Below are 17,310 nucleotides of genomic sequence, written 5' to 3' on the forward strand. Positions count from 1 at the left end.
ATATAATAGTGGTCAGATTAAGAAGCACTTACCTAACTCTAGACTTGGTAGTCGCTATCAATTAACAATTTTAAGCAATGGTGAATACTCCAATAACCTCATAATATATAAGTAGTTGCCGTGTGGTCCCGGCATAGAATGGGCCACCCCTTCCTTTCCCGTGGGTGTCAAAATTGGCGACTAAGGGAACTAAATGAACGAGCAATGAACAGCAATGTCCTTCTTAAAACATCAACAAAGCTTAACTGCGGTTGCTAATCACATTATCAATCTCTTCTCCCTCCAAGATACCAATTTGAAATTACACTTGTAGCTGTAAAAATACCATTCGTACTCATATTTATATAAGGTAAAATCTTATCTGGGGAAAGAAGCCCCATTGCTAGCAATATACCCTATCAAGTCGACCTTTTCGCGGTTTCCGCTGGAAAACATTAAGATTGATTTTTTGTTGAATTCGTTGGTCACAATGGGCAAATTAATCTGCTTTGTCCTCATCTGTCAGCCCTCACTAAAGCCCCGCCAATGTATACCAATAGCGCAGGTAGGCTTATTATTTCATTATCATCCATTAAAGTATCTTATCCGCACTTTGCGTGGTATACTTTACAGTACATTTTAATTTGATTGACTTGGTTCTTCTGTAAAAAATGAAATCTCTGTAATCGAGGATATTAAATATTATGGCACACAATGAAGGATGAGTTTAAATTTGGGATATGGCAAAATTTTATTTATAAAGAGAGCGGGATTAAAGTAAATCTCACATTAAATTATCTTTTTAATATAATAAAGTTACAACTAGACGATGTCAGTACATAGGAGTCGTTTAAGAAAAAAATAAATAAGGGATCTTAATAGCAATAGAACTCAAACCAATGATTTTTAGAAATTTCGTCTGTCTCTCTATGTTTATTCCGGCATCATAAAAAATTACTGCACCACATTGAAGGCAGTTTTCATGGTTGTGTTCCTGTAGTTCTAACTTAAATCCTTATGTATGTTTTATCATGACACGCCTTCTAGAAATGGTCTATTCTACTTCTAAAATCCATGCGAATGAAGTACCGGGAAAAGCTATCAGAAACAAAGTATAATGCATGGAATACGTCAGTTTTAAATATTAAATGTTTAGTGAAATGAAGCAAAATACATCAACAAATCAATCTTCTCACTAATAATTATCAAGTAAAAGGGAATGAGGAATCGTACAATCCCACTATCCCAATCCCATACCATATGTTATAAAATTTCGCAAAAGGAAAAAGGAGGGATACAAAATAAATAACTAAAAAGTGCCAATTAATGTTACAACCTCTTAATTGTTGTTAATAAAAAATACCTTTAATCACGACTGCACCTAATCACAGATGAATCAATTAGAATCATTTTATTGTTATTATAATTATAACTAGTAAAATACGTCACTAGACATCGCCATTATTGTTAAATGTGTTAATAAAAGAATCCGCCATCATTATATCAGTGTTTACTACCAACAATAAGACAATCGAAATTTTAAATTAAGATTTAAAGATTTTGTATCTACTATTACATTCAAAGTAAAACCTATGTACGTGACTTTTGATTAGTAGGCCACAGTGCTCTCTTAGTCTGTTAATTTACTACGGATGATATCATCATCCAAATACGTCACACACAACGCAAACTAGGTTTTATGAACCTACGTTGAATAAGTGTCATTCATTATTTTCCTCAAATTCATAAACTATACTTTATAAAATTTGCTTAAATTATTTCATAAATTTATTACCGTTGTTACGTATTTGTTTTTTTCCCAATTTCAGGTGTAACTATTTACTAATTTCTTTGACTAATGTAAATTTGTTCCATATTCATATTATATTATATCAATAACTTATTATGTTTTACAGTTTAACTTTTTTAGTAAAAATAATACAGTTAAGTAGATTTTTTAAACTCGGCTAAATGTTTAGTTGAAAAAAAAATAATATAAAACCAATGAAGATATACACTAAGATTTTTTTTATTTGTTACCGTTATAAATTGATTAATTATGAGATAAACGTATGCATCTTTAGAAGCTACTAATGAGAGATCTTATTAGCACACAGCTAGTCATTGAATAATTAAGTACAACTAAGTAACACAATAGCATATCTAATAGTACGACGTTTAATAGTCCACAGTGCGCAGAGCATAGATATGAATCCAAATAGATTAACACAACTGCATATAAATACATACTGCATATTTTTTAGATCTTTTTCTAATTTCTACATGCAATTAATCATTACACCTTACCGTACATTATCAATACTACCTTCACTCCTCATTAACTAAATCACAATTCGGAATTCATACAACAAAAGTCATGTTTAAACTTTTTTTTTTTTCAAATTGTATTTATTTATTGTTTTCTGACCACCATTACAAAAAATATTTGGAACAAAAGACAAAACTTATTTGCTCTCCCAACAAATCTTTGGCAAAAGAGAAATGTAATATAAGGTTAGCTATCAAAATGATCTTTGTAATCAATTTTGTAGTCTAGTAGTTATAGTAGTGACATGCTTAGTTTTCATACAAATTAAAATATTCGCGACATATATTCGATCTATTTCTACGAATATGTCTATAGTATCTAGCTAGACCGACGACCTTAACCGGCATCAGGGAATCAATAAATACAGTATATTGTCACAAACTTAAAACGATAGTAATTATATAATTTTAGAACTAAGTATATTACTAAGAAATTTGTGTTTAAACAAAGAACAATTTAGATATTATTCCAATTCTCTCGATCACTAAGTATTAATAAATCATGGTTCAACCTAACATTAGCCAAAGCACGTTTCAGGTCAGCTATTTGTATTTCATTTTAGTATTTTAGCAGAATCGGGTAATATTTTTAATTATTCGTTTAATGATAATAATGATTTATTTTTTAATTCTCAATGCAAAAAGAGAATTGTTATAGGTTTGAAACCTATCTATCGTAGCAAAAGAATGCTAGAATTTTAACACGATTTTTATATTTGAAAATTGGTTTAAAATGTTTCTTTTGTTATGATAGATGCATAACCTGTTGTTCCAGAGGCTATGTAAATCAAATTTTTTGCTTTTTTATTTATTTAGTTTGCAATTATTACAACACAAAAGAATCTAATAAGGAGAAATATAAATTTGGCACGACATTAAGTCTCTGAAATCTTATTTTTTGGTAATTCTTTAATTCAATTTATTAAGCTTAATGATAATATAGATTAGTATTTAAGTCTTAACTAATTGTATGATTGTTACTTTAGTATACATTAACACTTATCTATAAGAGCTGTATACGCCTCTAATTGATATGTTCATCTAGCCTTAAGCTTAGAAAGAAAGAAATTTTTTATTCAAGTAAATTTCGATTTAAGCATTTTTGAATAGTATTTTTATTATATTATCATTATTTACTTACTCATAACATTATATTAAACTGTTTAATTATTGTGAACGTCTTGTTGGTGTATCTTTTATAAATAAATATATTTTTTTATTCAGCTTCAGAAAAGAGCATATTGGAATCCAATATTGTAAATGAAAGAAACCTATTACCGTCTCTCAAATTTCTCAGATTAGTGTCTACTTTCTCTACTAAGTGTAATATATTAATAAATAAAAGACAGTGTATGCAGTGAATGCATTTTATTTTTGAGATCCCAAAAACACACAAACACAGTGCAAACCTTTGATTATAGATCATTGAATAATTAGGTATATAATTTCATAATAATGATAAAAAAATGTAAACAAATATAATGAACGCATAATTTCTTAAATATACTTATGTTTAAGAAGTCCTTAATTCTACAATCTTATAAAAACATTAATATAATATCAGATTATATGGCACACGAAGCATCGGTTTCCTTAACTTAAATAAAAAAATATTAAATAATTAAGTGCAATCAAATCACACAGTGAGATTTTTTTTTTTTACTTTTACATATTTGCATAGTGCACGTGACACACTTATATAAAACTTAAATATAAACCAGTCCTTTAATTATAATGCCATGTCATTATTATAATAATATTAAAAATACAATAGATGTACCTAAGAAAGTCAACATTTGTATATTCAACACAGCAATCAGAGAAAAAACATGTTTTCTCACATAATTTAAAGCTAACATAGATAATTATGTGCAAATGAGTCGTTCAAATAGTTTTCAAAACAACGACTTCCTCTTCTTGAACATACACATGTTGTTCCGGTGCTACGTATGAAGTATACGAGCGGTCCATTTGCTGCGCAGGCGGCGATGACGGCCCCGGAGAGGCGCGCGGAGACGGCACTCGGGGCCCGGGGACTAGCTAGCCGCGCACATTCACCGTTGTACAGCCGAAGATCTCGTCCATCTGCCGTGACGAGAATGTCACAACGATACGTCGCTCGCCATGACGCCGCGGTACGAACTTGTCCTGGTAATTCACGAACTCACCAGGCTTCACATCCCGGAACCTTATCTGGAAAACAACGGTACATTAAATCACCCCACATCATTTATTTAATTTAAATCAGACGTATAACTACGAATACATACCTGACGTGGCCTCTGAACGCCAGCGCCCTCGAACGTAAAGTAGCAGTCAGTCAAATGAATGTTCAGCGGATTCTGGAAGCTGAATGTTACAGCGCATTCTTGTCCAACGCAAGGCTGGCTTCTCACCTGTAAATATTAAATTTATAGGATTAGTCAAAAAGCTTCGTACAATTTAAATTTATATACACCAACTCATGGAAAGGATAAAAGGATTGAGTACCAATTGCCATTACATCGATTATTAGAACATATATTCATAACATTATTTATATGAATTGAAATAAAGAATGAAATGGAATTTTACTGTCATACCTGCACTTGCATCCTGGGCTTGTGAAGTGGGAAGTCGTCCTCATCAGACCACGCCTGGCGCGTCTGCTTCACGTAAGCCATAGCATGTACTTTTACCATAGAATGATCCACTAATTTATCCATGTACTCCTGAGGTGTGATATGCAATTTTAGAACTTCGCGCTGACCAGCTCGCACTATGAACTCTCCTTGAGCTCTTCGGAGGCGGGACGCAATCGCGCCGGTGTAATAACACGATGACGCCGTCAACACGCACCAGATGGTACGGTCCTCATGCGATTTATTCTGCAAAAAGGTCGAAAAATATATTTGCTAATAACTTGCCAAGCCAAAACTCATTGAAAAGAGTAATGATATTATTATACCTGAATGTTCATAGTACAATCGAAAGGTTGGCCATATGGTACGATGTCGATATCCATGAGATCAAAGTATACATCCTCGAAATTACGATCAGGATATTCATAATACTGCTGCAAGCGTTGGTAACCACGACATGATGCAATAACCGCAAGTCGTTCAGGAGATGAGCTATCCACAGTCTTATATTCGTGAGTAATCTCCAACATATCGCTTTCACCTTCATCATCATCGCGGTTTGGATTCTTTGTCAGAATCTTGCGACCCACTCTGAAAACAGTAAAAATGCAATATTTAACTATTTTAAGCCATTTAAACTGCACCTAGACATGAATACTTGATAGTTTAATACTAAATCAACGAATTAAACAGAATATCCTATGCACTATGTATGTTAATTAAATTAAAAAGCTACAAACAATACTTACTGGTACTGATTGGATGCCATTCTGATAAAGCCCCACTCTGAATTTTCTTCCTCTTGGAAGTGGCATAATTCAGCATTGAGCTGGCAGAACATGAATGGTGTATCATATTGGAAGCCTACTTCTCCGCGCCGTACAGCTTCCACGCTGGCAGGTCCGCAGTGATACACTGACTCTGACTCTTCCTGGGGCGTAGAGTCAATAATCTGCCAGCCACTATATCCTGTTTCAAAAACGTTGATCTAATTATACAACGATTAAAAATATTAAGAAAAATAGCTAAATTCCTAAACCCCACCTACCGCCCCTAAATTGCTCAACACATAAAATTTATCAAATAAAGTATTTTTTATAATACGATTAATTTTTATACCTTGTGGTAAATCAGGTCGTTGCATCCATACATCATTCCAAACGTGGAAGTTCCAGCAAGAGTCATAGCAGTCTTCATCGGGTCCATTAGGTACTTCGTTGCCATCACGATCAAAGTATTTGTCCACCGTAAAAGTGCGATTGGTATCGTGAGCCGAAACGTAGTTAGTCACAGAACGGCACGGTATACCTAAAAAATTAAATATACATATCTTATATGTAAGTTTGTATAGATATTTGGATGAATAATTGTTGCTCAATTTATTTAGTAAATGAAAATATAGGTTGTTTTTATTCCAATATACGTGAACAAATCCGCGGGCTACAGCTAATAGATACTATACCTAGAGCTCTGCATATTGTTACAACCAATCCCGAAAATACCCAGCATTGGCCATATTCAACTGGACGACCGCCATCGGTAAGGTAGCGCTCCATAATAGCCACTGATCCAGTCCAAGCATGCGGGGCTACTCCATCTTTGTATTCTCCATCATAACGTCCAACCATTAAACCATCATCATCATGATTTGAATTAATCTAAAATAAAAAAGATATTAGTATCATATAATCTAATAACATATTGTAATAAAACATACAAGACAAAAACTTAACATACCATGGAGGAAATAGCTCTGCAAACACGAATTGGATTACCACGTTCTGAATGTTCCAAACCACTTCTTTCCAGCAAATACATACAAGCTGGGAGGACCACGTCATCAAATTGGCCATAGATCCATTTTCTGCCTTTTGGTTGGCGCCAAGTACCGCACCAAATCTTTCCTTGCTCATTAAGAACGTATTCTTTTCGGGATGATTCATTGTCCATGTATACGGAATCCTCTCGACACCATGGGTTGAACAAGATGTATACATCTTCATCGCATTTGTAGTCGTGGCGATTGTCACGCTGGCCAAATCGGTTAGTCTGTACCCAACAATTCCATACACCGACGGGAGCAGTGGCAGGAACATGCACTTGGAAGGTAATGGTGTTCCCATCTTGTCGTTGAATACTGATATCCCACCTATCCATATCGTGAGCTAAAGACGCCAAATTTTGCATTGAGCCATGACGTGACCCATGACGTGACCCAAAACCACGTCCGAATGAAGAATGTTGCGTTGTAGTTCCATACCGATCCATCATTGGCCGATCCATGGGACCATGCGGACTGAGAGGGCTATGCTGCAAGGGTAGTGGTTCATTACTAAACGAACTACGACGAACCCCATATGTAGTTGTTTCCCTCATTCCACTCATTGGACCCATTGAACCCATTGGACCCATAGAACCCATAGTTCCCATAGTGCTCATTGTTCCCATAGTAGCCATACCAGTACTAGTATCTTGCATACGTGCCATTCCCAATCCCATTCCCATACCCATCATGTCACGGGAATGTTGAAATACTCCCTGTTGTGCATTCCAATTGACAGGTAACACGACGCGTGTACCCTTCGTAACACTAGGTTTAGGACCTATAACAATATAAAAACAGTATATAGTTCAAGCACATAGCACTTATATAAATTCACACAAATCCATTATACTTACCAAAACAAAACACAACACGAATCATATCCTGTTGCTTATCGTAGGTTCTATCGAAGCGTACCGCAAAGAAGAAATTTTGACCTCTTCGCAAAACGGGATTGGGTAAAATATTATCATTTACCAAATCATACTGCTCTGTGTGGTGATCTTTGGAATTGTCACGTGAGTAAAACTCAGTTAACTCCACTTTCAAAGGTTGTTGAGAGTAATAACTTTGAGGGATCATATCTAACGTATCTTGACGTCGACGCCGTTCATTCTGATCAGCCATTTTACAGATTAGATTATGAGTATACTGCGTATTAGGGCTATTTCTCATAGAATGCTTCATGCGATGCAACGCGCCGGTGCTATGGGAGCGACCAGGGCGATGCTGAGCTGTTGGTCCGGCGCGCTGCATGGGCCAGCGGCGGGTTTGCCCTGGGCGCTGACAAAAGCTTGAAATGTTGTAGTAAGCCGATAAACCCGGTACGTAATTTGATGGCATTCCACCAATAGTCATCTGCTGCTCCCTCATGCAGCTCAAGGTGCTCATCCCTGATGTCAATCCGGTTATACCACCAAGACCCATACCAGTCATGCTGGATGTCATGCTCGAGGACATTCTGTCCATACTGGATCTTCGGACCATGGACATCTTGGCGTAAACGCTATACGTCAGTGAAGAAATCCAACTACCCGTGGAGTAGTGCACTGTGCTCTGGGCTAACACCAGAGCGAATGCTGCCAATAAGCACTGTCTAAGCCCTTTTATTGTGGCAGCGGCAAAAAGAGATCATTCACCGGGTAAGTGTCACCTGTCAACATAGGCGCCAGAGACCCTGGTTTCTGGCACTACTTTTGTCCGTGTTTACTGACTTGTATAAAAACAGGAACATTACTACCAGCTACTGTAATTTACATTGAAAGCGGTACCGTTTTCAAATTAAAATACTGTAATTAAATATAACATTGAATTAACCTTAATAATTGAAATACAAGTACAAGAAAAAAGACATACAAACCTTACAATTTTTTTTTTCACAGCGTCGACATCCACGTGATTCTGGACCATCGTATTAATTTCTAATTAATTCAACGTGACAGCCCAGCTGACTTGCCTTCGTTCTCAACTACCACCCTTTACTGTGACCCCATCCGCGATAACCAGATCGCGCAAGCAGGCCTAACATTCAATTATAATCAATTAAAAAATATACAAATATCAGAATTCATAAGGTAGATCATTAACGATCGAACCAATCATTAAATGAAAAAAAAAACTCATTAAAATCTATCCATTTGGAAACTACAATGTACAAATCTACATTAGACACTAAAAATCTCTTCTTACTAAATAATCATAAATATATTTAAAAAATACCTAATTTATATAATTTTAATGCGCATTGAATAACTTACCAAATGTCTTTATTGAACATAAATAAGACCTTTTTTTGTAGACTATGCTTTTCTCGCATTTTACACTTTGTTTTCATAGACCTATTGTAGGACATACAAATGCGGTACCTGATACTTTAGCTCGCGGTTCTTTTGTTTTAGCAACCTAGTCAAATGTTAGGTTCAGCCTAAAAGGTACCTATCTAATTTATTGAAATTATATAATTTTATTACGACTATTTTTTTAACTTCCTTAGTCTGTAGTTTTAAAATGATGTAATCATTTTAAAACTACAGACTAAGGAAGCATAACACTATAGTCCTCAGGAATGACAATACGTGAGTATTACAAAGGCATCACTTATTTTATGTATTTTATTTTATTAAATTTTTTTATTAATCTATTTTTTTGATCATGTTTTATCATGCTGTTTTAAAGCAACTTTCCATCACATGGATCATCGGCTTGTTTGAAATCCAAATTGCATCCAAAAAATACATCTACTTAGTACGTAACACCCACTCAGAGTAGACCACAGATAAGAAGTAAATTATGTACAAAATAGTTATAAATTCTCCTGCTTGAGTATTCCAAAATGTTTTTTTTTTTTATAATACTTAGATTGTCAAACAAGCTGACGGCCCACCTAATGGAAACTAATAATCGTTACCTATAAACATGGACTGCACAACGAACATCACAGATCGCACTGTGATGTCCATGATACTCCCCATGGTCTGCCATTCCTAAGGTCAAAGGTATTATGTCTCCGTACCCTGTAATTTTACTACCATATTCTTTATAACCTGCACAACTACTTCACGACAGAAACACGGGTGGGACAGAAGTACACATGTTGACGACTTTTGTATAAATTCTCCCTCTCGCACGCTTGCTTGAAATGCTTTCATCCTGTATTGCGGTGCGAAAGGTAAAATGAAGGTATTATGATAGTGAAATTGCAAGGTACAAAGTAATTCATAATCATCATTCCTATGAGTATACCACAGATAATATAATACTATTTGCTGACAAAAATTACAAAATATTGCAACGACATCATTTTCCCTTACCAGGCGGGTAGTATGTTTTATTCCCGCCCCCATTGAATAAACAAAAAGTAACTACGTAAATATATACCTACCTATATAAATATTATTTACTAGTAACTAGACAATATCTGTCCATAGAAAATAATTTGGAAAAATTTATAAGTATGTACAATCTTATAAGAGCAATAGAAGCCAAAAAGTATTATTGTTACTCTACTAGTGTAGACGTAGCGTTTGCCTATACAAGGTCGGCACAAATTAATCTTCTTTCATATCTTAAGGAGAATATACGAGTACCATGCACTAATTTATCAGAGGGAGACTTTGTAGAAAAGTCGTTTGCTTGGGTACCTCTGTCTTATTCGTTTTTCTACCGTGAAGCAATTGTGTTTGCATGGCTGATATTCGGTTTATAAAGTGGGATATGGCTGTGAATTTACAGGATACACTTAAAACCTCAGGAATAGCAACGCATGGGGGGTATCATGGGCGAGACAGTATACTCTGTTATGTCCACAGTACTGCTCATGTCTACAGGCGACGATTACCACTTTCCATCAAGTGGGCTGTGAGCTTGTTTGCCATTTTAAGTTGCATAAAAAAAAAAACTAAATTTGAGTAAGAACTCAAATTTATCTAGGTCATGGGTAAGTTGTTATATTTTATGTATTGCTATTACCCTTATTGGTAGGGGGTCGCCTTACTCTACATTTATCTATACAAAGCGCCCCATATATGGGTCTTTCACTTTTTCAATATAATAACTTAATTTATTAAATTAGTTAAAATTAATTATCTTAATCTTCTGTCAGTCAATAACTGTTACACTGAGTAACACAAGATCGCAGCAAAAAGAGTGTTGCGTCATCTAAAAGGAACCAAGAGTTATGGAATACAATATAATAAATAAACGACTTTGCCAGTTATCCATGAGTATGCTGATGCTGATCACGCTGGAGATAAAGATCACAAATCATACTCTTTGTTTGTCTACATGTGCCAAAGAGAAGTTATTTGTTGAGAAACAAAGAAACGACGCACAATAGTACTATCAACAGCCGCAGCATAATATGTGTCATCATCAAAAGTTTAAAAAAAAGCCGTATTTTTGCACAGGTTTCTCGCTGAAATTTTTGATACCAGTGCAAAATCAATCATTATCTTTAATGATAGTTAATTGGCCATTGCTATCGCAGAAAACCTGGTTGATCATCAACACAAAGCACATTGATGTCAACTACATCTTCGGTAAAAAAAATATGGAATTGATGAGGTGACTGAAGTATATAGACACCTCCCATATGCTAACGAATATACTAAGCAAATCTCTATTAAGAGGAAAGTTTGAGTATTTTTTTATTTCGTGAATTTAGATTAAGATTTAGTTTTAGTTGTTGTTGTTTAGTTTTTAATACATTTTAAAAATACTAAAATTGCAGTACAGATACTTATTATAACGTACTTATGTACATTATAGCAGTCTAAGAACAAGGAATTACATAGAAGGAATGATAAAATAAAAACTGTAAATCATATGATTACCCCCTTCCTTTTAAGCAAATATAATTAGTAAAAAGAGGACAAAAGGTACACCCTCAGTTGTTTTTTTTAATATGTAAAATTTTTCATTGATTAATCAAATATTTTCTATAAACTAGTATCCTATGAATTGAGAAAAATAGCAACTGCTGGTATATCTTTAGTCTTCTTTTTAGTAATTATATTTGCAAAAGAAGAAAGAAGGCAACCATATAATTTAGTTTTTATTTTATCATTACTTCTATGTAATTCCTTGTTCTTAGATTGCAATTGAAATAGTGATTAACAATTGTCAATTCTGTCAAAAAGTGTAGATTCGAATTTAAAAGAGCGGGTTCAGAAGTACTTGAATCCAGAGCCGTATAATATACATACAAAAAATACATCGGTGTCATCGGTTGCCTAGCAACGCTTAGTTTTGTTGTTTGTTGATCAATATTTTAAATGTTACTAATAAAATATCAATCAAAATATTGTTTTGTCGTTTATTAAAAATATTTATGTGGAATGGAGATAGTAATATGATAATAAAAATTTTACAAAAGAAATTTCTTACAAATAAGATATAAGAGTAGGTAAATATATTAAGACTGTAAAATGGGTTTATATAAGCTATACAGCTGTAATGTAGAAATACAATATAAAAGTTGGTTTCTTTCAAAAGCTATGTTGTTTACAATGATTACGATGGTATTAAATGTAATATTACCATTCTTTGTGGCCTATAGAAGTAGAGGTAAGTAGTTATTCAAGAGCATTTATTAGTTTTTTGTGTCGTTTTACTATTTCAAGTTTTTAATAACGCCAATATATTTGACAACCTGATAGAAGGAAATGGATTGTTAGTAATAAGGTCTAATAGCCCCCTTGCTGATAATACACCCAATGAGATTGACCTCCACGCGGTTCCTCTTGGAAATTATCGTAGTTTCTTCTTGTGGAATTCATCACGATAGGTAAACTGACCTACATTCATCCTCAACTATCTATTATATTTCACTGGTACTCCGCCAGCTTATACTGCCATCAGTAGTAATAGGTGGAGTTACCATTTTAACACATAAAATAATTAAGACTGTGTTCCACAAAAAAAAACTCACTTTAATTGTGGCAAGACCAGTTAATCATCATTATATCATCCATTAGCTGTCCACTGCTGAACATAGGCCTTCCTATAACCCCCATATGCTTGGCAGGCAAATTAGTAAACGCAGTTAGGCTTTGGAGATGTTTAAAGAAAGATGTTGCTGCCTACCCTCGACTATTAGGGGGAAGGAATTGTTAGTAATGGGGAGGTTAATCCAAATTTCTGAAATCAGTTAAAAAAACTGCTTCCTGATTTCCATATCACCAAGTAACTATTATAATCAAATAAAAATAAATTTTACAGGGTTTTGGCTGAAGTCACAAAGTTATTATGAACAACCTGTAGTACATTTTACATATGACTATTTATTAGTAGCAGAAACTGTGGATCCCAGTCAACCTATAATATGTGGAGAGACTTCAATATTAGACGAAGAGATTACCAATGAAGAGAACTGTATAGACATGCAAGTAGGTAAATTATAATTTGTATATAAAAATATTTTTATGAACATAAATAGCATTGATAGATTATGTAGTTAGGTATATGAAAACTTTTAGACAAACCTGTACAATAATATAATAATAAATTATTAGTTACACTTATAATTGTTTAAAATTTTAGTATTATCAATTAAATTATGTATCAATACATATTCAAAAGCCTTCCAGTTTAGTGCAGGCAGAGATTTTAAGGTATTTTGTCATTAAAATCTTTGCTGAAAACAGTTATGACTTTATTAGTCAACTTTATTACTCAAAAAGACTACTGGCACATACACATTGTACTCATATTATAAATGTGAACATGAGGATGAGTGGATGTTACTCTTTCATACAAAAATAATGAATAGATTTTTAATAAAATTTTGTACAAAGATAGCAAAGTTATCATCATGCAATTATGATGCTTACAGATCTTAATTTTTTATGCTATTAACTAGTTTTTTAATTTTATTCATATTACAGGTACAAGAATATGATTATAATGGAGATGGAAAAAATGATATGCTTAATATTATATTCAATCTCAATATACCAATGGATAAAACAATAGCATCGACAACTATAATTTTAGCATTAGACTTCCAGTTAAAGGTTTATATAAATTTAATTATACTATTACATATTAAATTATAATCATGCAACAGCTATACATATAAAGGCTAATTCTATTATTAACAATCCATTAGTTTTCTCTGAGTACTGTGATGCCTTACAATAATACATCCATATTTTTGATGTATTTTTGAGTTTTTTGTACTCACTTAGATATGGAGATATAGATATCTCCTGGTAAAAAAAGATAACACCCACTTATCTGTTTCCATATTTCAATGAGATCTCCGAGACAAGTTATAATACTTTTATCCTGAGAAGTAAAAATTCATGAGAGGATGCTATGGATGACTTAATATATTCATGGTGTTATTCTTGTCAGATCTCATCAGATGGACCATTATGAGTAGCTTCACTCTTTTAATAGCGTGGTTGTTATAAATTTATAAATTTTTAGACCATGTCCTAAATTTAACTTATCATTTATTTTCAGACAATATGCCCCTTACAAATGCAGACTTTAGCAATTATAAACGAGAATTTTGCAGTACCTCCTTCTGGGCTCAAGTATTATGGTGATATTGAATTATACCAAGTTTCTCACTTACCTTGCTTACGAAATATTGTGGACACAAAGTATAATATTTCACTGTTGAATCACTCTTTAGACAGTAATGAGAATATTGTTGATTTGATACTAGAAAAATACATAAATAGAGAAGGTAACTTATTTTACTATTTATATTTTGTTATTTATATGTTAAATGGAAAATCAATATGAATCCTATGTTAGGATGTCTTTATAAGAAGTCTAAGTAACTAGCAAATGTTCACAGAGACCACACAAAATTTTTAATGTACCTTTTTAAAGTTTTGTTTGAGTTGCTGGACTACAGAAGCAATACATTCATTGATGTTTAATATCACATGAGGTATACAATGGACATCACAATGATATAGTTTCCTTAATAGTGATATATTAAATATAGAATATAAAGAGCCATACTAATATTATGGTAGAAATTTGATATGCAATCTGTTCATTATTGGTAAAACAAATGCTACTTTTTCAGTCATTACCCAAACCAAAACACTGCATTCTAGAAGTCAGAATGGCCACACAGGCAATATGGAAGTGAGGATGTATCTCAGGATACCAGAAATGAAAATCCATTATATACCAAGCCTACTGCAAGAATTAAAATGGGCATGGCCTCAATATCTGTCATTAGTGGTTATATTTTACTGGATATTCAACAAGATAAAAAAATTTGTATTTAACAACCGTTTACTGATGGCTTGGGAAATAGTTCCTTGGAAAAAAAGTTAAATTAAAATTATTTTTTATAAGAATATACATGATGGTCCATAAGTTTATATGCCAGTTCATTTTTCTATATATAAATACATACAAATTGTATTTAAAAGTAAATAATTATAAAACTGTACATCTATCTTTTATTTATTATGTTACAACTACCTATTAGTTAAATAAATATTTACATAATATTAATTGTGAACATGAAATCACTGAGTTAAATTGAGAGTAGGAAATCCAATATCTGATTTTGATTTGTCCAGTTCAGCTCTATTGTCTTCAATAATAAATGTTTTTCCACTGAAGTCATCCAGTTGAACTAATAAGTATCGGCACATGTAGTTTCCATATTCATTCTGGAAAATTTTAAAATATATAAACTTATGAGTAATTAACATACTAATAACAATTTTTAAGATTAGAAAAAAAAAACAGTGTAATAAATACTTCAATTGGCACCAAATTATCCTGCCTTTTACAATATTTAATATTTTACAATATTTATTATTGGTCTTTCCTCATGTAAGGATTCAGATAATGTAGAAATAAACTAATGGAAAAATAAACTATGTTTATATTATAAATTGATACTAATAAAAATTTCAAATATAGATAATCTATTTTTTATGCTAGGTTTTGGGATAGACAAACAAAATACAATTAATTAACTAATAATAAAGGAAAATATTGAATATATATACCTGTTTCATGTCTAATTCAACAACAGCCTTATTCCTGATTCCTTTAATATAGAATTTCATCCTCATATGTTTAACTCCATCTTTTTCATAGACAGCATGGCTGACATGTGTGCGTCGTCTCCTAGTTGTCTCTTCCCCATATCCTTTTATAGGAGCACCAAGGGCATCTTCCACTCGAGGATCCTATGATTAATATACCTACTACAGATTATTTGTATGAAAAAATATAAAAAGTAAAATACAAAAATGGTTAATTTAAACTTTTAATCATTCTTTTTAATTACTGAATAGATTTGAATGAAATTAAGTACAAAAACAAGTTATATCCTAACTTAGCACACAAGATACTTTATATTGTCATAGTTGTAGAATACTGATGGATATATATATTTAATATTTGTCAAATCCATCAGTATTCTACAATTATGACGATATATTGTGAATGTGTGTGTGTCAATTCAATACAATTTATACTTTTATATCAAATATTACTTTATAAAATAAATAATTAATAATAAATTAGATTTTGAACACCCCTATGTGCCCATTAGTTACAAAACTTTTTTAAAACTTAGATCACCTCATATTGAGATACATACAGACACCTCATATTGGGAAAAGTGTGTTAGAAGCCCACACCCCTTGAAACAAGAGAATGTGAGATTCCTTTTGCTATCAGTTAATCTTAAAATTTATCTTTATTATCAATGACAAAATCCTATCAGGGAGTGGAAGAGGTTGTTAGTAATGCGGACTACCAGTTCCATTACTAGCAATATACTCTGTTAGATTGACTTCTATGTAGTCCCCCCTGGAAACCATCATGCTGAATGTAAATTCGTCATGATAGGCTAACTGACTGGCCTTTTCATTCTCACCTATCATCCCTCATTGGTGCACCATCAGCGTATACCGTTAACGCAGGCGGGAGTACCTTTCCATTATCACCCATTAAAAAAAATTGTCCTATTAATTAGGTATTTCACAACAGTAATAATTGATCGGTTTTTATCACTTACATTCTTGCATTTTTCAAGGGCTACAGAATATATACTGTTAGCACTATTGCTAGAAAATAGTTCTCTGAAAACATAATAGAAAATGACTCCAGTGACACCAATTCCAAATAATATTACGCCCGTGTAAGACGCAGTTTTAGTAGTTTCTTTTATCTTTTCTCCAAGCGGTCGTACATCAGTCGAGACATCGGCTCTTTCACTTGACTTGGTTAAACTTCTATTCTTTTCAGTAGAATAACAACGACCATTAAATAAAGAAAATTTTAATATTTGCTCAGTAGCTGGTATCAAATTATTAGTTTTAGTAGATCGCAACACTGGAAGCAACTTAGAAATAGTTGTCATATTTATAAGTAATTATAAATCTAGATAACAAAAAATGATGTTGAACTTTGGTAAATTTAAAACATTTAAAGGTTAGAATAACAAACAAACAGCTGATTGTAAAAATTACCAGAGTATATAACCAAGGGATGAGAGAATGCACTTCATACACGCCACCTAAAACGACTTGGTCAGGAAAATTTCACCAACCTACACATTTTTTT

At 32.9% G+C, this 17,310-nt stretch overlaps 3 protein-coding genes across 3 annotated transcripts; 1 reads left to right on the top strand and 2 right to left on the bottom strand.

Moving 5' to 3' along the window:
- Positions 1-3,668: 3,668 nt before the first annotated feature.
- On the bottom strand, positions 3,669-8,418 carry LOC113516876 (hemocyte protein-glutamine gamma-glutamyltransferase-like). Its single transcript, XM_026901360.3, has 9 exons — positions 7,608-8,418; positions 6,666-7,531; positions 6,391-6,586; positions 6,048-6,236; positions 5,678-5,897; positions 5,255-5,519; positions 4,890-5,174; positions 4,578-4,703; positions 3,669-4,500 (listed from the first exon to the last, which is right to left on the bottom strand). Exons 1-9 carry the CDS (start codon positions 8,242-8,244, stop codon positions 4,348-4,350), a joined length of 2,937 nt encoding a protein of 978 aa, XP_026757161.2. The 5' UTR covers positions 8,245-8,418; the 3' UTR covers positions 3,669-4,347.
- A 3,301-nt stretch (positions 8,419-11,719) lies between these two features.
- LOC113516878 (transmembrane protein 231) lies at positions 11,720-15,172 on the top strand. The gene is made up of 5 exons (XM_026901362.3): positions 11,720-12,315; positions 12,970-13,136; positions 13,635-13,763; positions 14,218-14,446; positions 14,798-15,172. Exons 1-5 carry the CDS (start codon positions 12,177-12,179, stop codon positions 15,052-15,054), a joined length of 921 nt encoding a protein of 306 aa, XP_026757163.2. The 5' UTR covers positions 11,720-12,176; the 3' UTR covers positions 15,055-15,172.
- Positions 15,166-17,236, bottom strand: LOC113516880 (mitochondrial import inner membrane translocase subunit Tim21). Its single transcript, XM_026901368.3, has 3 exons — positions 16,763-17,236; positions 15,744-15,926; positions 15,166-15,398 (listed from the first exon to the last, which is right to left on the bottom strand). Exons 1-3 carry the CDS (start codon positions 17,105-17,107, stop codon positions 15,252-15,254), a joined length of 675 nt encoding a protein of 224 aa, XP_026757169.2. The 5' UTR covers positions 17,108-17,236; the 3' UTR covers positions 15,166-15,251.
- Between the last annotated feature and the right edge of the window lie 74 nt (positions 17,237-17,310).

Source organism: Galleria mellonella, unplaced genomic scaffold (assembly GCF_026898425.1).
Source record: "Galleria mellonella isolate WM207_F2 unplaced genomic scaffold, CSIRO_AGI_GalMel_v1 utg143, whole genome shotgun sequence".
NCBI lineage: Eukaryota > Metazoa > Arthropoda > Insecta > Lepidoptera > Pyralidae > Galleria > Galleria mellonella.